Source organism: Arvicanthis niloticus, chromosome 2, assembly GCF_011762505.2.
Source record: "Arvicanthis niloticus isolate mArvNil1 chromosome 2, mArvNil1.pat.X, whole genome shotgun sequence".
Lineage (NCBI taxonomy): Eukaryota > Metazoa > Chordata > Mammalia > Rodentia > Muridae > Arvicanthis > Arvicanthis niloticus.
In genome coordinates, this window is record NC_047659.1 from 36,848,946 (window position 1) to 36,869,858 (window position 20,913).

At 41.7% G+C, this 20,913-nt stretch overlaps 1 protein-coding gene across 3 annotated transcripts in view; it reads right to left on the reverse strand.

The window, feature by feature from the left end:
- Positions 1–20,913, reverse strand: part of Itgb6 (integrin subunit beta 6) — a 120,381-nt gene that overhangs the window by 23,669 nt on the left and 75,799 nt on the right. For all 3 annotated transcript variants that reach the window (XM_034493539.2, XM_076928814.1, XM_076928813.1), the window contains 3 exons: positions 10,663–10,752; positions 5,305–5,439; positions 4,715–5,132 (listed from right to left, as the gene is read on the reverse strand). In XM_034493539.2, coding sequence (XP_034349430.1) covers positions 4,715–5,132; positions 5,305–5,439; positions 10,663–10,752 — 643 coding nt within the window. The remainder of the gene's footprint in view (positions 1–4,714; positions 5,133–5,304; positions 5,440–10,662; positions 10,753–20,913) is intronic.

Consider the following 20,913-nt stretch of genomic DNA (forward strand, 5'->3'; position numbering starts at 1 on the left):
AGATGGAAGTAACGCTGTGTCCAAAGCAGACTCAGCATGCAGGAGGAGGTGCCTAGACACTCGGATGGATAAAGATAGAAGGAAGAAGTTGCATGCATGCATTCCAGAAAAGAGAAACGAAGAAGGTGATGCCATAGTAGTTCTACAGGGCAGAGCCAATGATGCAGATGGCTGAGCAGTGCTCCCTTTCGGATCAGGCCACAAAATGGCTTATGAAATGTTCTACAGATGGTAATATGTTTCAGATAAGTATCCTCTCCATAGATTTTTTTAGTGCTTGCCATTAGAATTATAACAAGCGTTTGGTGTTCCAAACAAATAGTATTTATATAATAGTATTTATTTACAAACACTTTCCTTCAGGAAGAAAAGAAAAAGATGGCACACATTAAGGCTTCTTGCACACATCTTTGCTCTTCCAGCAAAATCTACAGTTACCTAAGTTAACATGTGCCCATATTTACCATGGTGCCTGGCCCATAACTGAGCTCCACAGGGCCTACCTAGTAGAATCATCTCTAAAAGCTATCTGGAGTAAGAGTTTGCAAGCAAAATCAGTCATCAGGGATAAAAGTTCTATACTTTTATTTAAAACAAAGCGAAAATAAATAAATGATGCATGCTTGCACTCATGGAAGATGCTGGCGAGTTCACTCATGGAAGATGCTGGTGAGTTCGCCACAGGATGGAAGACTGCCGTCTCTCTTGCAGACTTGGTTCAAGTAGTTAGGTATATTTCTGGCTTTGTGGCTGGGCCTCAAGAGACCAAGAATGCAAGAGTTCTTCATACAATGTTCCATCAGCTCCAATCCTCAATGTTCCTGGGATGTGTTGGTATTCTGTGTGTATGGGGTTTCTCTATATGGAATAGTACTTTAATTGCGTACTTTTCAGATTCAAGATGCATCTAAATTTATTTGGACCCATGACAGTAAGACCATTTAGCTGTATTTCATAGCCTGTGTAATTCATAATTGAGCCAAAGAATTAAAAACTAAGGATAGTAAATTATTTGGGTAAAAACCAAGAATTAATTTTTAGGTGTAAGTGATCTTGAAAACTCCAATTTCTCTCTCTCTCTCTCTCTCTCTCTCTCTCTCTCTCTCTCTCTCTCTCTCTCTGTCTCTCTCTCTCTCTCTCTCTCTGTCTCTCTCTCTCTCTGTCTCTCTCTCTGTCTCTCTCTCTCCTTCTCTCTCTTTCTCCCTCTCTCCCTCTCTTTCTTTCTTTCTTTCTTTCTTTCTTTATTTCTTTATTTCTTTCTTTTTTCTTTCCTCAGGAAAGGGAAAACATCTACAGAAGGGAAAAAAAGCTCTAGGTTGTAATTTATTCTGAAAATTAACTCGATGCATAAATGTGCACTTCCAGGTGCCCTGAGGCTTCCCAATATATATCTGCACACAAGAATTCCTTGGCAGAAGTTTAGAAAACCTGTCCTGAAACATTAAAAAGAAGAACTGTCACAGCAAAATTATAAAACACACCTTTCAGAGCTTAGAAACCCTCTACTCTGTTGGCCTTCTAGGAGCATCAGCTAGGTCACTGAAGGTGTCAATTGATGTCCTTGGGCAACAAATTATCTACAGTATCTGTTCATGCCACCAAACCAGCACCTTCATATGAGACTCATGCAGAAGCAAGATGATAACCCAAGATCTAGAAACATTTACCTTTTTCAGAGGGACAGATCTTTCTGGAATGCCACTGGAAAATAGCTCTAAGTACATAATCACAAGAAGCTTTCCTCTAATACCATTTGGCTGGTATGGCTCCCAGTCTCTTAGAATCAAAATAGACTAATGGAATTTGGGAGAGGATAAACAAAATCAGTGGAGCCTTCTATCTCTGAGTGCTTACAAATGGATGAAAGACGCCGTATGACAAAGAACATCGGGGTAAAAGCTTTTCAGAAAAGACGCCATGCTATCCAGGATGTGACTGGTGAAGTAAGTGAGATCCATGCAAGTTGTGAGTGGCATATTAGGTAAGTTTGGCAAATTACAGCTGGGAGGACAGCATCTCTTCACGATGTGGTGTAGTTTCCATCCCTGCACTGAGCACAGTCCCAGACATAGGGAGGCTACTCCACCAGTCCTGACTGGATTTGTAGTTACTTTTACTGTACATTAGAAGAGAAGGCTACAGGCTGTACATTATTATTGTTGTTGTTATTATTATTATTATTTTACATTTGCTGAAGTGTGAAAGAACTTGCCACTGGTAGAGATTTCTAAGCAGAGGTTCTTGAGATTCCTGCATCTGATCTGAAGAGCAGTATTACTGTCTGACCTTCCTAACTATATGATATACAGGTTGAGTGTATTCCCAATATCCTGCACATATTTTTAAAAAGAAAGAAAGAAATGGGGGAATTGCACATTAGTTAGCAATTCTGGCTGTTTTAGGTATTTTTATCCAGAATTTTGGAGCTGGAATATTGGGATGATATCTATGCCATTAGATTAGATTAGATAATTAGATTAGATTAGATTAGATTAGACTTGGGACCTTCAGAAAGCATTTTTTTGAACATGCGTTTTTACTAGAAAGGCAGTGTGAGATTCTGCAGTTACATCCTTCCTATGATTTGATGGTGGCTTTGCCATTGATTAGCTTCTTGTCACCTACAGGTCGTGTCCTGCCTAAATCCAATAAAAACATTGATGTGGGTTTACACACACACACACACACACACACACACACACACACACTGAAATCAGAAAGTGAATCTTTGAATGAAAAGGGAAAAGAAATTTATTTTCTTTGGGATAAATGCTTCCATGTCTTTTTTTAAAACACTTGACATTCTTTTAGCCTTCCTTCCTCCCTTTTCTCCTTCCTTTTCCTAAAAATAGGTTTCTTCCTTTCATCTTTTTATTATCTTCTTTTTTTAAAAAAAGTTTTGTCACATGACCTTCTGCTTCTGATCACACTTCAACCTCCTAAGCACTGGGGAAATTATTCTCTTTTATACATTTCTGACACAGTGGTTTAGAAATATAACTTGCTTAATTTTCTGCAAAGATAATGCCATTGTGTTTTGATAAGATGTCTGCTTACATCCAGTAATAAGTAGGGTGTCTGGGCTTAGTCTACAGGCAGTTCATGCTTCACTTGTGGACTATGTCTATACCATTTAAAACTGTGTTAATATTTGTCTTTCCTGTTGGAACAGGTTATAATTAAATACGTGTATCAGAATATTTTGAGTCATGTTTAACATAGCATATTCTTTTTCCTCTTTTTAAAAGATTTACTTTTAAACTATTTTCATTACTTTTATATATGTGTCTGTGCACACAAGTGCAGGTACCAGCATAGGCTCTGCTCCTCTGGAGCTGGAGTTATAGGCAGTTGAGGGTCCCCTGACATGGTGCTAGAAACTGAACTAAGGTCCTCCAGAAGAGAAGAATGTGCTCTTAGCCAGCAAGCCATCTCTTTAGCTCCTAAAACTTTATTGTTTTTATTTATGTATATGTGTCTGTATCAGTGAATGCCACAAATGTTTGGGAGCCCATGAAGGTCAGAAGAGGGCATCAGAGCCCATGAAGTAGGAGTTATAGATGGTAAAAAGCCATCTGTCAAGAGTACAGGAACCAAACTCAACTCCCCCAAAGAACAATTATGTACTCTTGACCACAAAACCATCTTTCTAGCATCTGTAATATATTACCTTAGTTTGTTTATGTTTATTTTGTTTTGTTTTTGAGAAAGATATGGAGATCTTACTATGTAAAACTGTCTGGTCTAAAACTCACAGGCTGGATTCGAACTCAGATTGGGCTACCTCTGCCTCCAAGTGCTCAGACTAAAGAAATACACTACCACACTTGGCTTCTATAGTATAATCTTAAAGTATATCGTTTTTTATATGCATAAAAGCATCTATAAAAATATTAAACTTTTCTTGAAAACTTCAAGAAATTCTAAGCTATTTTCTACTTTCATTCTTTCCATAGGCTTTATCTTGTATGTGTTCTAACTTTTCTCGACCCCGTACCTAACATACTAGATTTAGTAGCATTTAGAAAGGGGCTAAGCATGATGCAATGGTCTGGAATATAAACACTTGAGAGACTGAGAGAGGAAGACTGTGAATCTAAGAAGGGAGGATGGGAGGGAGGGAGACAGAAACAGACAGGGAGAGATAGTTGGGGAAAAGGGAGGAGGAGAGAGAGAGAGAGAGAGAGAGAGAGAGAGAGAGAGAGAGAGAGAGAGAGAGAGAGAGAGGAGAGAAGGCTCTCAGATCTACTCAGTATCTCTGTGCCTTCTTGGTTCTGTTCCTTTGGCAATCTCTATTAGCTTACTTTTTCCAACATAAAAGATGCAAGAATCGGGTCAAACCCAGCAACTTGATGTAGAAGAGGTCGGACAGACAGTGGAATTCAGATCATAGGCGGTTTTGTGGAATCCGGGCGACAACTAGAGAGGCAACATTCCAACTTTTATCTACTTAACTTGAAGGAATAGTGAAATTTAAATATAATGTAAACGTAAGTTCAGTTGACAGGGCTCTGACCCCACAGGAATGTTAGAAACGACAACAAATGCAAGACCATCCAGCTACGCCAGTTCTAATGATTCACCCACTGAAGCCACCAGCAAATACTTACAGAACAACTGCTAAGCCCAGGAATGTGAAGAAGAAATGAAAAACAAAAAGGCTCAAACAGCTGCCTTGTAAGAGGTGGGAAGCCTGGAGAAGCCCATAGCCTACCTCCGCAGAGTAGGCCTTTGTGTCTCAGACAGGAGAAGTTGTCGCACTGGCAGTAGGGTCCGTAGATGCTTCCATAGGGAGACAAGTGGCAGACGCACTGCCCACAATAGCAGTCACCCCTTCCGCTGCATGAGGGGTGACCTGGAGACTCCTTGCAGGAATCTGTGCTCACCGTATCCTCGCTGCACTCGCAGTGAGGACCCATGTGGCCAGGGTTGCAGGCACACACCCCACACTGGAAGGAGCCATTCCCATTGTGGCACTTAGAACTGTTGGCTTCTACTTCTCTCTGGCAGTCACAGTCACATTCTGCACTGACGAGTATTTCCAGGGTGTCCCCCAGCCCCACAGGCTTTATGATAAGGTTCCTGCTTCGTTTCTCGCAGTTGGATATGCTCACAGTCACATTGAAGGATGCCTGGAAAAGGAAACGCTGGTTTATCTGCTTCCTCCATCCAGTAACCTGCAGGATTTGAGTCAAGGCTGGTGGAGACTGGCTTTGCCAACAAGTCCAGCTCCAGCAAGCTGAGCTAGCTAGCCTCCGGCCCATCTAATTGTTGTTTCTAAAGATCTATTGGGGATCTACTTACTGTGTCTCCGACTTTCATATGGGAACATTTCTTTTGGTGTGGGAAGATGATGCCATTGTTACAGATAGCTGTGAAAGACAGGTTGAGTCCTTCTGTGTCCCCTAATACTTCCAGTTCCACCTCAGACCGCAGTTCCTTTAGTGTAAACAAGAAAGGGTTAAGTGAAGTCATAAGTAAAAAGAAATCCAGCCGGAAGAAGAAACTGCTTGATGCGGGGGGGGGGGGGGGGGGGGGGGGGGGGGAAGGGGGGTCCTGTTCTAATTCTCGAACCCAATGTAAAGAGGGTCCCAGGACTGTAAGTCTGTAATTTCAAATCTGTGATGTGCTGGCAGGCAGAGACAAGAGAAGCCTGGGTTGCTTACTGGCATAGGTAGCAGTGAATTACCAAGAAACAAGAGACCCTATCTTAAACAAGAGGAAAGGTGAGAACCAACACCCATGTGCATGCATGCTCTGGTGTATGTGAGTGTGCTCATGCATGTACATGTGATATACACACACGGACAAACCAAACAACTATAAATTAATAAAGCTAAATTAAATATAAAAATTCATCATTTCATTAATCAAGCAAGAATGTGATATATATGTGATATGTATACTATATATGTGACATACACTATATGTGTATATATACATATATACTTGTATATATTATGTGCATATATATGTATATATACTTATATATGTATGTGTGTATATACATATTTAATATATTAAATATGTATATTAATATATCTATATAAAATGTATATTACTAGAATATTAATATATACATAGTTAATATATAGATATATATTAATATATATTAAATATATATTTTTCAGACATTGTCAATGTTGAGATACACTATCTCATGGCAAATAAGCTATGATGATATTTCTGAAGGTATTTTTGCACAGCATGTGACAGATAGGAGTCAATTATTGCCTGCAAGTTGTTTCATGCATTCTGAAGCCTTCAGCAAATTCTCCTGACCTGGGTTGCATAGCTTGGTATCAAAAAGTCAATGCCTTTGCTTATGTACCAGTGGTGCATATACACCGATGTCCAGCTATGATGACGGTACCCTTTACTGGTATGCATCACTGCTTCTTGGTTCTCAGAGCGCAGCCCATGCTGCTCTGGGAGGAGAGCAGAATCTCATTTATCCCCTAGCAATGAACATTTGCTTCACTGATATCAAATTTATATCCTGCTGCTTTGTTGGGGGCATTTCTGCAGAGATAACCTTCCATTTCAATGTTCAGTCATAGTTCAAAAATTGCAAGCATATCTCACAACAGCTACTACACTTAACACTTAAGCAAAAATGCATGTGATGATTTGAAATGGCAATAATCGCAATTGTGATGAAGACAATACCGTTATTGCCACCTGACACATGACAGCTGTGAAGACCCCACTAATTACAAAATGGATCTATATTTGTTTTCTTAACATGATGAGTAGGGATTAAACATGGGACCTATGGAATGCCACCCCAGTTACTCAACAATGATTTATATATCCAGTTCCCCCAAAATCTTGGAGGTTTTAAAGTATGGTATGTGGGAGGAATTGTACCTTAAAGTTTTGAGGGAGAATTATTATGCCTTAAGTGTCAAGTCGGATCTTGGATAAGACTGAATTTCTGTTCTGAAAGGTTCTCAACTTGCCTTTTCTATTCCTTGGTTACTTATAACATATATAAGGAGACAAAACAAAAATATCAAACAATAAAACCTTATAAAACCACTTAAATATTATAAGTTGAATTATATTTCAATTCATCCAAAAGGTTTTGAGTTCATACCTATTTTATTGTTGGTGTGTATCATGTATGTATGTATGTATGTATGCATGTGTATGTATGTATGTATATGTATGTGTATGTATGTGTGTATATGTATGTATGTATGTATGTATGTATCTATCTATCTATCTATCTATCTATCTATCTACCTTCTATCATCTATCATCTATCATCTATATACCTATGATACTGGGGGTATAATGTACTCTACCATATATCCCCTTTCCTCAATTTTGGCAGGGTAAAAGCATATTTTGCTTCAATTTTTTCTGAAGTATAATTCTGCCCACTGCATGGGACAATAACTCTATTTCTTCCAAAGTCTAGTATGTGCATATATGAGAGTATATATGCACACGAGGGCACATTTGTGTACGTGGGTGTGGAGCCACAGGACAACTCTGCTGTTGGTCCCAGAGACTACCCATCTTGTTTGTTGAGTCAGGGTCTCTCATTAGCCTCCACTCACCAAGCTGGCCAGGCCAGCTAGCGAGCAAGTTCCAGGGATCTGCCTGTCTGGGCCTTCACAATGGGATTGCAAGTGTGTCTGTCCTGTGCCAGCTTTCCTGTGTGCATCCTTGGGATCCAACTTAAGTGCTCATGCATGCAAGGTAAGTGCTTTATTGAACAAGCTATTGTCACAACTCTCCAAAGTGTGTTATGCTAAAATCAGCAAGAATTAAGGGGGAAGTAGTGCTGGAGAGAGTGGCAGGGTGAGTCAGAAGCTGAAAAGAAAAGGAATGTGTGTGCTGGTGACAACAGGAACTAGTGAGTGGCATTGTCTAAGCTAAATGATGGGAATCTCAGCACTGGGATAATTGAGCACTAGTGTGCAAATTTTACTGGGAATATTAATAATGTGTATTTCCCAAGTAAAGGATATAAATGCAAATTTATTTTCTCATCATTCCATCATCATCATCATCATCATCATCATCATCATCATCATCATCATCATTATTGCATCTTCTACAAGGCTGGGCAAAGAACACAAATGAATTCCTTCCTAGAGGTAAAATTCCAGTAGAAAAGCCAATCCCCCAGGGCCACGCTTCAGTAGCCTTTCGTATGCAGTAAGGGAAGGAAAGAAATTAATGAGTGGGCACACAACCAGTTTTAAGTGTTTTCCTTTTTTATATCAAATAGCATTTTAAAACATTTAGCTAATGTTTGTAGCCACAAGTTGCTTCTGCCTTGCTAGAAGTTAATCATAAGCCCATTACTCTCTCAATCTCTCTCTCTCTCTCTCTCTCTCTCTCTCTCTCTCTCTCTCTCCATCTCTCTCCATCTCTCTCTCTTTCCATCTCTCTTTCTCTCCCCCCTCTCTCTTGTCTAAAGAAGAAACGCTGTCTATGGGTTTCTCTATTTAAAAGTCTTTTCCAAATGCACTTAAGAATAAGAGAATAAAAAATAATATTACTAAACAAGTGTCACATTCTTTTGCACATGTCACCTCATGGATCACATTGCTTCAACAAGAACTCCAGAATAATGTAACTTAGCAAATCAGTGGGTGCTTCTTGCTATTTTCTTTTCTGTAAATGAGTGTTTTGTGTGTATGTATGCCTATGTGTGTGTGTGTGTGTGCACACTATGTATGTATGCCTGTGAATGTGTGCATACTGTGTGTGTGTATGCCATTGTATGTGTGCACACTGTGTGTGCCCGGTGCCAGTGGAGGCCAGAGAAGGGGCATCATATCTCGCCGGAACTGAAGTTACAGATGGTTGTGAGCTGCCATGTGGGTGTGGAGAATCAAACCCACACCTTTGGCAAGAGTACCCAGTGCTCCTAACCCCTGAGCCATCTTTCCCGGCTCAGTCCTTGGTGGTTTTGAGGCAATAAATTAAGACCCAAAATTCCATTCAAATGTGTAATGGCTTGGTTTTAACTACCTTGTAAACTGTATGAGCAATTTGGAAATTCTAAGTGAGACAATCCCTGGAACAGAGCAAGTAGGGGCGTGGATGGGGTTGGCAAACAGGATGGCAACCACTGTTTCCTTGTTTGCCTACTTTCTTTGAAGTGGTTAGCAGCCAACACTTTTCAGAGTATAAAACTAAAGAAAATGGAATGCGTTATAATCCAGGGAAGGGATTCTATTTGTGATTCTATTTGATTCTACACATTAGAACTTTAATTAGTGCATGAGAAAGTGGAGGCATGGTGTGTGTGTGTGTGTGTGTGTGTGTGTGTGTGTGTGTGTGTGTTTTGTTGACAGGTCTTTCTGACTGGAAGAATTTTAAGGATGAGCTGACAGGGTGATTAATTTTTGATGAGTGCTAAGTAAACTGCAATATCTGATCATTGTTATAGGGAGTACAGTTTTAGTGGATACCACTGGACTTCATTCTCTGAAGAAAATGGAGTCTTGAGAAGGGTAGACTGCTTTTTACATTGTTGCACAAGTTTTGAAATTGGTGAGGTGGTGTCAAATATCACACTGCTTATATTCTTTTGGTTTTTTTGTTTTGTTTTGTTTTGTTTTGTTTTTTGGTTTTTGGTTTTTTTGTTTTTCAAGACAGGGTTTCTCTGTGTAGTCCTGGCTGTCTTGGAACTCACATTGTAGACCAGGCTGGCCTCGAACTCAGAAATCCGCCTGCCTCTGCCTCCCAAGTGCTGAGATTAAAGGCGTGCGCCACCACTCACTGCCAGGCCTGTCCTCAGTATTTCTTAACGAGTCAAGGCAAAAAACAAAACAACAAAACAAAACAAACCCCAGCCAAACAAAAACCAACAATAACAAAAAATAACCTAAGAGATGAACAGTTTCTTTTTGCTCAGAGTTCCAGGCTGTAGTGGGCAGAGTCGTCAAGGCTTCCGAGCTTGCAGAGGCTGGCCACGGTATGCAGCAGTTAGAGGAGAGCCTGCCTTACTCTGTTGCTCACCTGACAAACTCCTGCTCGGTGACTTTCCCACCACAATGGACTCTGAGCTGGAACTGTGAGCGGAAAACAAGCCTTTCTCCCCTAAGCTGCTCTTCTCGGGATGTTTTATCAGAGCAATCGGAAGAAGCTTAGACAGTGGCCTCTGCTCCGATGGAAATACAAAATAGGGGACCCGATACACCCAGCGCTTGAGGAGCTTTTGGCATTTGGATGTGTGGTCAACTCTTGTAGTTTTCTTTGTGTTTCATCTTCTCCCTTTGAACCTGTGGAGTTAGATCCCCACATAACTCACTGGCAATCTATGCTGTTTTGGTTTGGTTTGATTTGTTTGTTTTTGGTTTGTTTGTTTGTTTGTTTGTTTAGCAGAGAGGAGTTCAATCATGACTCAGAGTCTTTTCAGTTGTACTAAAGTTTTCCTGGAAGCCATGCTTTTGTGGGTTATTATGGTAAAACAACCTCAGTTTGGAGGTCTTTGGTTTTTCTACCATCTACTCCCTTTGGAAAGATGGGTGAAATAAGTAAATAAAAATTTACCTGCATGAATGCAGAGGGGCTTTCTTTGGATGAGCAGTCCTTCTACAAACAGAAGCGGGGTTCCCTACCTACATCTTAGTGTCTGGATGGCAATGAGGTGCTGTAAAGGGAGCCAACTGCTTACAAGGGGAAATAGCATACTTCGTAAGCAGAGATGATCAGCTGAAGAATGTTCCCAGAATCCTTCTGAAGGAGTCCCACGGTCGCTCCAGGAATGAGTTTTGCATAATTCTGTAAACAGAACAAAACAGGAAATAAGTCAACATTTGACTGTTCACAATAACTGAGAAATGCTAAGGGCAGAGTTCAGCTTGCTGTCTGTGGTACCCTCTGTTTAACCGGCCCCAGGAAAGCAGGCTACAGGTGGGTCTAAGCTGCCACTGGGGAATCTAGGTTTGTCATATTTCACAGCTGGGATTTATATCATGTCAGAGTCAAGTCTCAAGTCCTAATGATATTGATGTAACACCCTTTGCCCAGAAGTTTTGGGCAGGCCTTCAGGAATGTCCCTTTCTTTTCCCAGTGTGGCAGAAACCACATTTTGGTGTATATGAAGACAAGCAAGGAATGAGGTTGCTACTGTACTTGGGTCTAGAGCTCTTAGTGAGCAGTCAGCTGGTGGAGAAAGGGAGGGAACACTTGCACTCTAGCTATTAACTCTCCAACTCTCCATTAACTCTCTGCTTCTGCCTGTGATGAGCAGCCCTGTAGGGAGTTTTGGCTGTTCTGGATACCCAGCTTCTTTAAATAGTTCTCTTTCTGCTAGGATAAGTCCTGGAACTAGTTGGAATTGTTCCTACCTGCATCACGATTCATTAGAATCGATCCTAGCCAGTCTGAATTCTCTACTTACATCACTTCTCCTGGGATGTCCTTTCTACCCCGGGAGGACTTCCACTATTAGTTAAGCATTCTAGGCCTGGAGTGTGGCTGGAAGATTAAGCTTTGCAAGGAAGAAGTTCTTTAGCTGGCTGGCTATTATCCTCTCTTAAGTTTTCTGGTGTGTGTGTGTGTGTGTGTGTGTGTGTGTGTGTGTGTGTGTGTGTGTGTTACAGGTCAATGTTGAGTGTCTTCCTCTACTATTCCCCATCTTATTTATTTATTGGTTTGTGTGTCTGTGTGTGTCTATGTGTGTCTGTGTGTGTATGTGTGTTACAGGTCAATGTTGAGTGTCTTTCTCTACTATTCTCCACCTTTATTTATTTATTGTTTTGTGTGTGTGTGTGTGTATGCATGCTTGCATGAGTTTGGGAGAATTGTTCTGCAAGGGGTGTATGTGATTGTATGAGTGAAGGCATGAAGTTGACGTTAGGCATCTTCTCCAATCATTATCCACGTTATCCACACAGACAGGGTCTCTCATCGAACTCAGAGATTGCCATTTTGGCTGTTCTGGATACCCAGCTTCTTTAAATAGTTCTCTTTCTGCTAGGATTAAAAGCAAGCTGCTGTGTTCACCCAGCTTTTATGTGGATTCTGGGATCTTCAGGAGCCCTCTCCTCAGCCCTTTCACCTAATTTTTTGGATAGGGTGTGTCACTGGACCTGCACCTCACTGATTGGATTGTGCTGGCTAGCAAGCTCCAGGGATTCTTCTGGTTTTCCTTCCCAGTGTTGTGATTACAGGTGCCTGCTGCTGCTTAGAGGCCTCATTTGTTTGTTTGTTACTGCTGGGTTCTGGGTATCTGAACCCAGGTACTCAGACTTGCAGAACAAACCCCTTTATTGACTGAGCCATCTCCAAAAACCCAGGTGGAGAGTTTTCTAAAGCACACACTGTTGATCCCTACTTTCTTAAACAGACTCCCAAGAATATATTGGTGTTATTTCTTTTTAAGGAAATGAAGTTATGTTTTCAATAGTAACTACAATTCTACAATCATCAAAGTCTTTTGGAATCCACAGAGAAGGCAGGCATGGTGGAAAACGCCTCAGGTTGTATGACCCTGGGAAGGGTCAAGGCAGGAGTTTTGTTGATTTGAGGCCATCTTGGGTTACACAGCAAGTTCCAGGCCAGCTTGGCACATAGAGAAGACAAAATCAACCACAGTAAAACAAAAATTAAGAAAACAAAGGAAGGAAAGAATAAAGGGAAAGAAAGCTACACAATCCACTCTCAAATCGAGGGACTGTAACTGTGTTGCTTCCAGTCCTTGTATTTGCCTTAAAATATTTTCACCTTCTTATTAAGTCCTCAGTTGCAGCCAGACACTCATTTGCTGGCTTATTTATTTAAATCTGGACTCAGTGTCTCTTAGGCAGCCTTACTATGCTAGACTGTAACAAGAGATAACACTGTCAGCTGTGGTTTTCTACATTCCTAGGTCATGAAATCAGATGATGAAGCCAAAATTTGGCATAGAACACCATCAAGTTATACATTTAGGGCATCTCTATAGGTCCAAGGAAATTTCAACACCCTCTCTGTGCTAGCTAGTGTTGTATCAACTTGACACAAACTATAGTCATCAGAGAAGATGTGATCTCTCACCTGAGAAGACACCTCCATAAGATGAGGCTGTAGGCAAGCCTGTAGGACGTTTTCTTAATTAGTGATTAATGCAGAAGACCTCAGCCCATTGTAGGTGCTGCCAATTCTGTGCTGGTTGTCCTGGGTTCTATAAGAAAGTAGGCTGACCAAGCCTTGAGGAATCAGCCAGTAAGTAGCATTCCTCCTGTCCTGACTTCATCATTAAAGTGATGGGCTTTATAAGCCAAATGAACCCTTTTTGTCCCAAGTTGCTTTTGGTCATGATGTTTTGTCGTAGTGATAATAACCCTGACTAAGACTCTCTCTTATTCCAAAGACAATTGAAGTGGTTTAGGAAATACACAGAACTGGATTAGAATAGTCATCACTAATTCCAATAGTGACTATATGAAGTCAGGCCCAGGGGAGGGAGAGAAGCAAAGAAGCCCTGAAGCCAGCCCAATGTCAGAATGCAAAGGCACCTGGTGGCCCCAGGGACCTGTCAGGGGTATGCATCTGGGGAAACCCTAGCTCTCTCCACTTCTAGTATGGAAACAATGGGCTTCAGTTTTGAGTGGGGGTTTTGAAACATTCCATTTAGTCCCATGTTCATGTTCAAAGTTGCTGAAATCTGAACTCTCAGATGTGTCAGCTGCTGCCACTTTGATGCTGTGTCTTAGTATTAAGGGGGCCAAGGGCAGCGGTGGCAGGTGACACTTCTCATCTTACTTCTTCCAATCAGAGCATGTTGGAGAAGGCCCCTTGCATTTCCCAGAGTAAGGGAAAGCCTGTGAAAACTGAGGAAGGCCCTGCCTCACCGACTCACCTCTTCAAATAAACACATGTCACAAAGGGCCATGAAGCATGAGACTGTGGTTAACAGCAAATACCTACATAGGAACTTGGATTCCGCTGGAGTGGAGCTGGGATGTGTGTAAATTTGCCTGATCTGTGGAAACCTTTGTTCTAGACAAAGAAAGGTTTGGATCCTTTTGAAAAGGAATCTCAAGGTTCTTAGCTGGGTACGGAATTGTCACTCTTGGAGGACATTTTAGTATCCCCAAGGATGAGATGTTGTATTTTTTGCAAGCACCAGTTCAAGTGGCTCTGCATTCGGGGTTAATTCTCGGCTAATGATGCTGATCCCATCCGCTTCCTAATGTGTAATTACAATCCTGCATGTGGTATGACATTTGGCATTTGGCTATTAGGACAAGTGGTTAATGTTAATCACACTTGCTGATTGCCACTAGAGCCAGGGTACAAAGGAGCTGGCAGCCAGTAGCAGTAGCCATTGATGACACTGGCAATTATATGGAGGAAAACTCTTCATTAATCTCTGGATGCTGATTTCTCCCCCAAACTATTTCAAATAATTAACTAGAAACATGACAATTTGGCTTAATGGTCTAACACTGTGAAAACTTGCACTTTAAATCTTTATAGTGTTATGATTATTGTAAATATGTTATCAAATGCCTTTCCTTCATTAAAACCTTAAAGTGGTGTTGTAAATTGTTGTGGTCAAACATGTTTGAAGTTAGAGAAGAGAAGCTTTTCACGCATGCTGATGGATTAGAGCCCTGTGACTAAGACAGTGGTGTCAGCGACATGATGGCACATGAGCTGATTAGAAATGCAAAGTCTCACGTGTGGCCACAAACTCCTTATTATCGTCCCATGGATTAGCCTAATTACAGAGTTTTGTGGATTCTCCCTGCTGCACCTCCCAGGAGTTCCTGTCTGCATGCTCTCTTTTGGATCACCTGGGTTTTCTTATTTATTTGTTCACTCTGCTTTCATCTCAAAAAAAAAAAAAAAAAAAAAAAAAAAAAAAAAAAAGATGGCTTGTTTGTTTAACAGTGTGCGTTTGCAAGTGGCGAGGGATCACTCAGCAGGCAGCCATCAGAGGACACGGTGCCCGAATTTATAACGGCACACTCTGACCTCCTCTTCAGAGAGCATCTCCACACTCCGTGGTGCCCAGTGCACAGCTGTCAGACCAGTTTTAGGTAGGCACATTTGCTTGGCTAAGAGGCAGAGGAATGTATGATTACCTGTGCCACCTGTGTACTGACAGGGAGTGCCTGTCTCCCCTGACAGAATGGCTGAGGACCTTGGTGAGCAGTCTATGCTTTGGGGTGGGGGGACTCTTGACATTCTGCCTTTCGAGGGACAGACAGCTCCTGACAGGATGTCCATTCCTGCTCTGGTGCATTTCCTGTTGAGGAACTCTCAAGAGTTCTAGTTGGAAGCTTAGTATTAACTGTCATCTTTCTGGCCATCCTGACTTGCTTTTTTGCCCTGGACGGTGGTGACTCAAACCTAGGTCTTTACAAATCCTCCTCTTGTAACCCTGCTAAAGTCTCAAAGACTCCTCACCAACCTCCAGGCTCATTGACCATGGTTTATTAGTGGCCACACTCTTCATGTCCCTTGTTCAATGGATGAAATCAGTTGTCAACTTTCCATATATCCACTAGAAGGTTGCATAAACAACTTACAAAGCTCAATGCTTAGAACAGCCACTGCTGGCTTCCCTTTGGGCTCTGTGCTTGCTTGCGCCTCTCTATGCAGCCTCAGTAATATATCACGGGTACCACTACTTTATCTTATGCTCAGCATGGTTTTTATCTTGGCAACACTTAATCAGTGTTGTGCTGGTAGCCTACCTCAGTGTTTCTGACCTTAAAATATACTTGTTAAATATAGTTTACTGAAATGCATTTATAAGAATGTTGGTTCATATCTAATCTGCTCACAGATATTTCATCTAATCTGTCAAAGATTTTTCTCATATTTTTATCTTTACTTCTTCCCAATGATATTCTCCCCAACCTATATCCTTCTATAACACACACATAGCATATACACACTAAGAGTAGGAAGAAACCCAAAGCTCTCAAAGCTCACTGCTCTCAGGTAGCATACTTCCTCTACAAGGCCACACCTCCTAAGCACCTTAAATGATGCCACCAACTGGAGACCACGTATTCAAGTACGTGAGCGTATGGAGACATTCTCACTTAAACCAGCACAATCTTCATGGGCTTGGGGGGAGGGGGAAGTCTTAAGTAGAACACAAAAATCACCACCCATAGAAAGAGTGATGAGTGCGACTTCAAAGGAAGAATTCCATCTATAGATCTAACGTTATCCCCATCAAAGTACAATCAAGTTATTTTGTAGATCTCAATAAACAGATGCTAAAGTCTATAAGACGCAGCAAACAGCCCAGAATAGTCAACTGAAATAGAGGAAGCTAACTTCAAGACTTACTATAAAGCTACAGCACTCAAAAAGTATGGTATCGACAAATAGATCAATTAAAAAGAACAGAAAGCCCAGAAACGGGCTAACATAAATAAAATCAATGAATCTCTCCCCAAGAGTAAGAACATTACAAAGAAGCAAAAACAGTCTTCTCAGCAAATGGTACTGGGACCACTGTCCAGTACCATTTACTACACACAGGAATCTACGCACGTATGTGCATCCCATCTTTCATAAAATTTAACTCCAAGTAGATTACTAACCTATTTGAAAGACTGAAAACCATATCTCATGAAAGATATCACAGGAGAAATTTTAGATGGTCCCGACTTTGGGTGATGACATCTTGCTACCGTACCAAAAAATATTTGACCCACAAGGCAGATGATAGATGAGCTAAGTGTAAGGAAAACCAATTCTGATATGTGCAAGACAATTTAAAAGAACGAGAAGACAAGCCACAGACTGAAAGAGAACACTTACAGAAGTTGCATCACATAGAGCTCTGTTATTTATGAGGACCACTTAAAACTCAACAAGAAAACAATCTTATTTTAAAAAGAGTTGAAGACCTTCCCAGAGACCTCACCAAAGAAGACACACAGACAGCAGAGAAGCACCTGAAAGTACACTCCATGCCGAGCCACCAGAGACACCCGTCCCCTAACTCCATTGTCCCACGATGTGTTTGCCTCAAGCATCTGACACTCTGTGCCTCCATAAAAGGACACTGTTCCTGTTAGATTAAGAGTCCATGTGTGTAATACATGGTAATTGTGTCCCCAATAAGGTTGCGTCTCTGGTAATGGGAGTTGGATACCTTTCTGGGAGACATGATGCAGAATAGAGGGGTATATGCATTGTTCACTTCAGCCTTACACCTTTAGTTGAATCAGGGCAGGTGGTACCTTTCCCGGGCACTGAGGTCTAGGTGGTGAAGGCAGACTGGCTCTAGGCCAATGCTCGCTGTCTTCTTTTAGGATGCCGTGGGAGGAATGGGTACAAATGCCAAGAGCAAATGAACAAGGGTGTCTCATTAGAAAGTCAAGATCTCAATGCCCTCTATGTATGCTTAGCGACTCAGACCTTAAAACATGTTCCTACCCAGTGCTAGAATGTCAAAGTCAAACGCTGCAGCGCAAAAGAAATGTGGGGAGGAATGAAAGGCTGGGGTGGGGCTGGGTGGGCGTGGTTCCCAGGAAACCAGAACTCTGTTATTTATCTGGACTTTGGTGGTAAAGCCTTGCTTCTGTGGAAAATCGTGTGACTCTTCCAGAGCTGGGGCCTGGACCTGCTTACATAAATGATTCTGAGTTCAACTCCAAAGGCTTTCTGCTTTGGAGTTGAACAGAATCATTTCTTTCATTCTTGTGGGGTTTTTATTTCCCTGGTTCTCATATTCATTATCCGTAAATGCAGGGTTCTCAGTGTTATGCAAAAATTTACCCCTAGGCTCCCCTCTGTTACTAGGACACCCAAGATTCCAAGAAGAACATGTAATTGTTTCTGGCAAAAAGGATGGCATGGCTGTCTGTCTCCGAGTTGCATGATATCTGCATTGCCTTTAGTCTTTCCATTGTCAGCATTCCTTGGGCAAGCGAGCGGGTGGGCAGGCGGGCAGGCAGGCAGGCAGGCAGGATGGGAGTGTGCTAATTAGATCAGGTGCTTGATCTTGAAGTCTGTACCAGCAATGACTAGGTAGTCGGCCTCGGAACTTTTGAGCACTACCTGTCTTTCTCCCAGTCTGCCCGGAATGTAATTATCTTGTCAGCCAGAAGCAGTAGCACACAGCTGAATGAGTACTCTGGAGCAATCACTGTGATAAGGAAAAAAAACGAACGGAGCCATGGTGTAGACTGTTACGAGACAAACAGATGCGCACAGGCATCCGAGTGGAGATTCTGAGAACAGAGGGGCTATGTAGAACATTTGTTACCGAGGACACTTCATGGCTTCTCTGAATGAGATTAGTCTGCTTTCAGAGATGGAGGGCACGCCTTGGCTCCAGAGTGAACATCCAGGGTCTCTAAGCTTTAGAAAGCCCTTTTAAAATGAAAGGGGAGATGGGTTTCAGTAACAGCCTGTGTGTTGTGCAGACCAATGGGCAGGTAATAAAACTTTGCAGAATGACTGGAAGGAAGGTTATACAGGGGACAAGAAGATAATAAGCAGAGTGTGTGCAAGGACTGCTACAGAGCCATGAGCCTTCACACTCCAAGTGCTATAGATGGATTACGGCATCAGCATCTTCTTGGAGCTTGTCACACACGGCTGAGGCATAGACATATCAAATCAGAGCCTGCGTGTTCATAAGGCACAGACTGGTTGGATATACAAAGGAAATGGAAAGATGCCAGTCCCAGTGTCTGAGTCCAAAGGTGTCAATTTAATCAGGTCAGGATGTGGCCTGAGCAAGAATGTGGCTTTTAGAAGCTGCCTAAGGACAGTCTAATAAGCACCAACAATTGAGAACCATATGCAAACAATAGTCTGTGACTTGTAAAATAAGAACATTATATCTTTAAGACTTAGCTCTGTGGGTCCTATGAAGTGTTCAGTATTCAGCCGGTCATATGCTTCTGGAAGCGTCTCTGCTTTGCAACAAAGGTGGCATTGTTTGAGTGCCCGCTCTCCGTGGACCTGCCTTCAGCGCTGTTCACCCTATCTCCTTCTACCTTAGGTCACTCCAAGCTGACTGACTTTTGAAGGTTCTTATTCTGTTTCTCATACATTCTGAGTATGGGTTGTTTACTTCCCCAGGGCCTTTGCACGTGCCTCTCTCGATGCCTCTCAACTTTCTTCATGAGGGGTTTCTTTCACAACCCCTCTTGGACGGAGTCTTCCCTGAAGATCCTCTCCACAGAAAGCTCTCAGTCTTTTCATCTTGTTATTCTCCATTGCTGAACACCGTTCCCTTCCATTCCCCCAGCAGCACATTTAAAAGCCACTCTTTGTGATTTCTCCAGTAGTTACTTTTTGTCCACTTCCCTTCAGTAGACTAAGCCCACGAAGACAGAACCTGTGTTTTAGTCTCTGTTTTCTCCCAGTGCTTGGTAAGTATAAAGCACATAAAATATTGAATGAATAAATGAATGAATGAGCAAACTATGACCTGTCACCCATTTTTATAATAACAGGAGCCCGTGAATCTTCATATACTATGGTAGAGTTGTATGCTCATAACTCAGAAGGCTTAGATGACCATCTGAGCCTTACTAACAGGCTCCCAAAGACAATAGAGCATGCTGAGTTGTTACGGTTTGAATCTTAGATGGCTCCGACCGACAGACTCATGCTTTGAACTCTTGTTCTATAGCTGTTGGCGCTGTTTGGCAGATGGAACCTGTCTAGATGTGGAGTCTAGATGTGGAACCTGTAGGAGATGGCAGCGGCTGGGACAGGGTGTGTAGTGTGGCTGAAGTAAGTCACTAGGGAGGGGGTTCTGAAGGCTATAGCCAGCCTCTGGTTTCTGCCTCCTCTTGCTTCCTGCTCTTCTGTGACATGAACACCATTTCCACACGCTTCTACAACATGGAATTCTTCCATACCTTCTCACCATGATGGGCTAAAACCTTTGACACTGTCAGCCAGAATAACTCTGTCTTTTTGTAACATGTTTCCTCAGGAATTTGTCCTCACAGTGATACAAAGGAAACTAATACACAAGTTATAGTTGAGCTTCACTGAGCAACGAACATTTTTTAATTTAAGATGTCATCAGTATTGCATGGGACAGCCTTTTACTGAAAAGTATTTGTTGTTTATTTAAAGTTCAATTTTAACTACCTACTCTGCATTTTGTGAACAAAAAATATTTTCAATCCTATGAAATAAAGTGTTTCAGCCCCTGAAATAATGAATGAAGGATGCCCAAACTATTCAAATTCAAAAGTTGGGGTTTTTTTTTTTTTCTTTACTTTTTCTGTTTACTTTCTGAAGATTCAATATTGTAGGGGCAACAAAAAAAAAAAAAATCAGCTGTTACAGTTAGTATTAGGCCCTTTTAGCACATCTTAGGTTCTCTCTGAAAACTGAGCATGCAATTAAAATACACAACTCTCCCAAGCTTTTTGTCCAGTGGGCCATCGTTTAACTTGCCCTCTTGGGTTGATGCTCCATTGAATGTATAAAAGCCAGTGCCTGACGAGTGGAAGAGAATTTACTACATTTACACCAGTTAGACTGTTACATGTGGTTGGCAAGTGCCCTGTATGTATTATTGGGATTTGGCCATCTCAACAGTGACACACACAATAGCCATTACAACCATGTGGATGACCAGAGAAAGCAGAGAGGGGAATAACACAGCACTCTGAGGTGCAGACTTGGGTCCACAGATAGTGGAGTCCCGAGCACAGGGACACAGTCAGGGATGTGAAAATACATACTGAAAATAATTAGTTGGGTTTATAAACGTTAAAATTTGGCCATGCAAAAAACAAAGACAAAACACATAGCACGTGAACATGTGAAAAAGTAAGGCTGGAAGAGAAGTGACTTTTACTTGTACAGCTTAGGGGCTGATGGTGGGAAGGAACAAACATCATTTTATTTTATTTTTACTCTTGGTAATATCAAGCACTGAACTCAGGGGCTTTGTTGACACTGGCTACCTCTAAGCCCTCTTTATTTTTTTATTTTGAGGCAAGC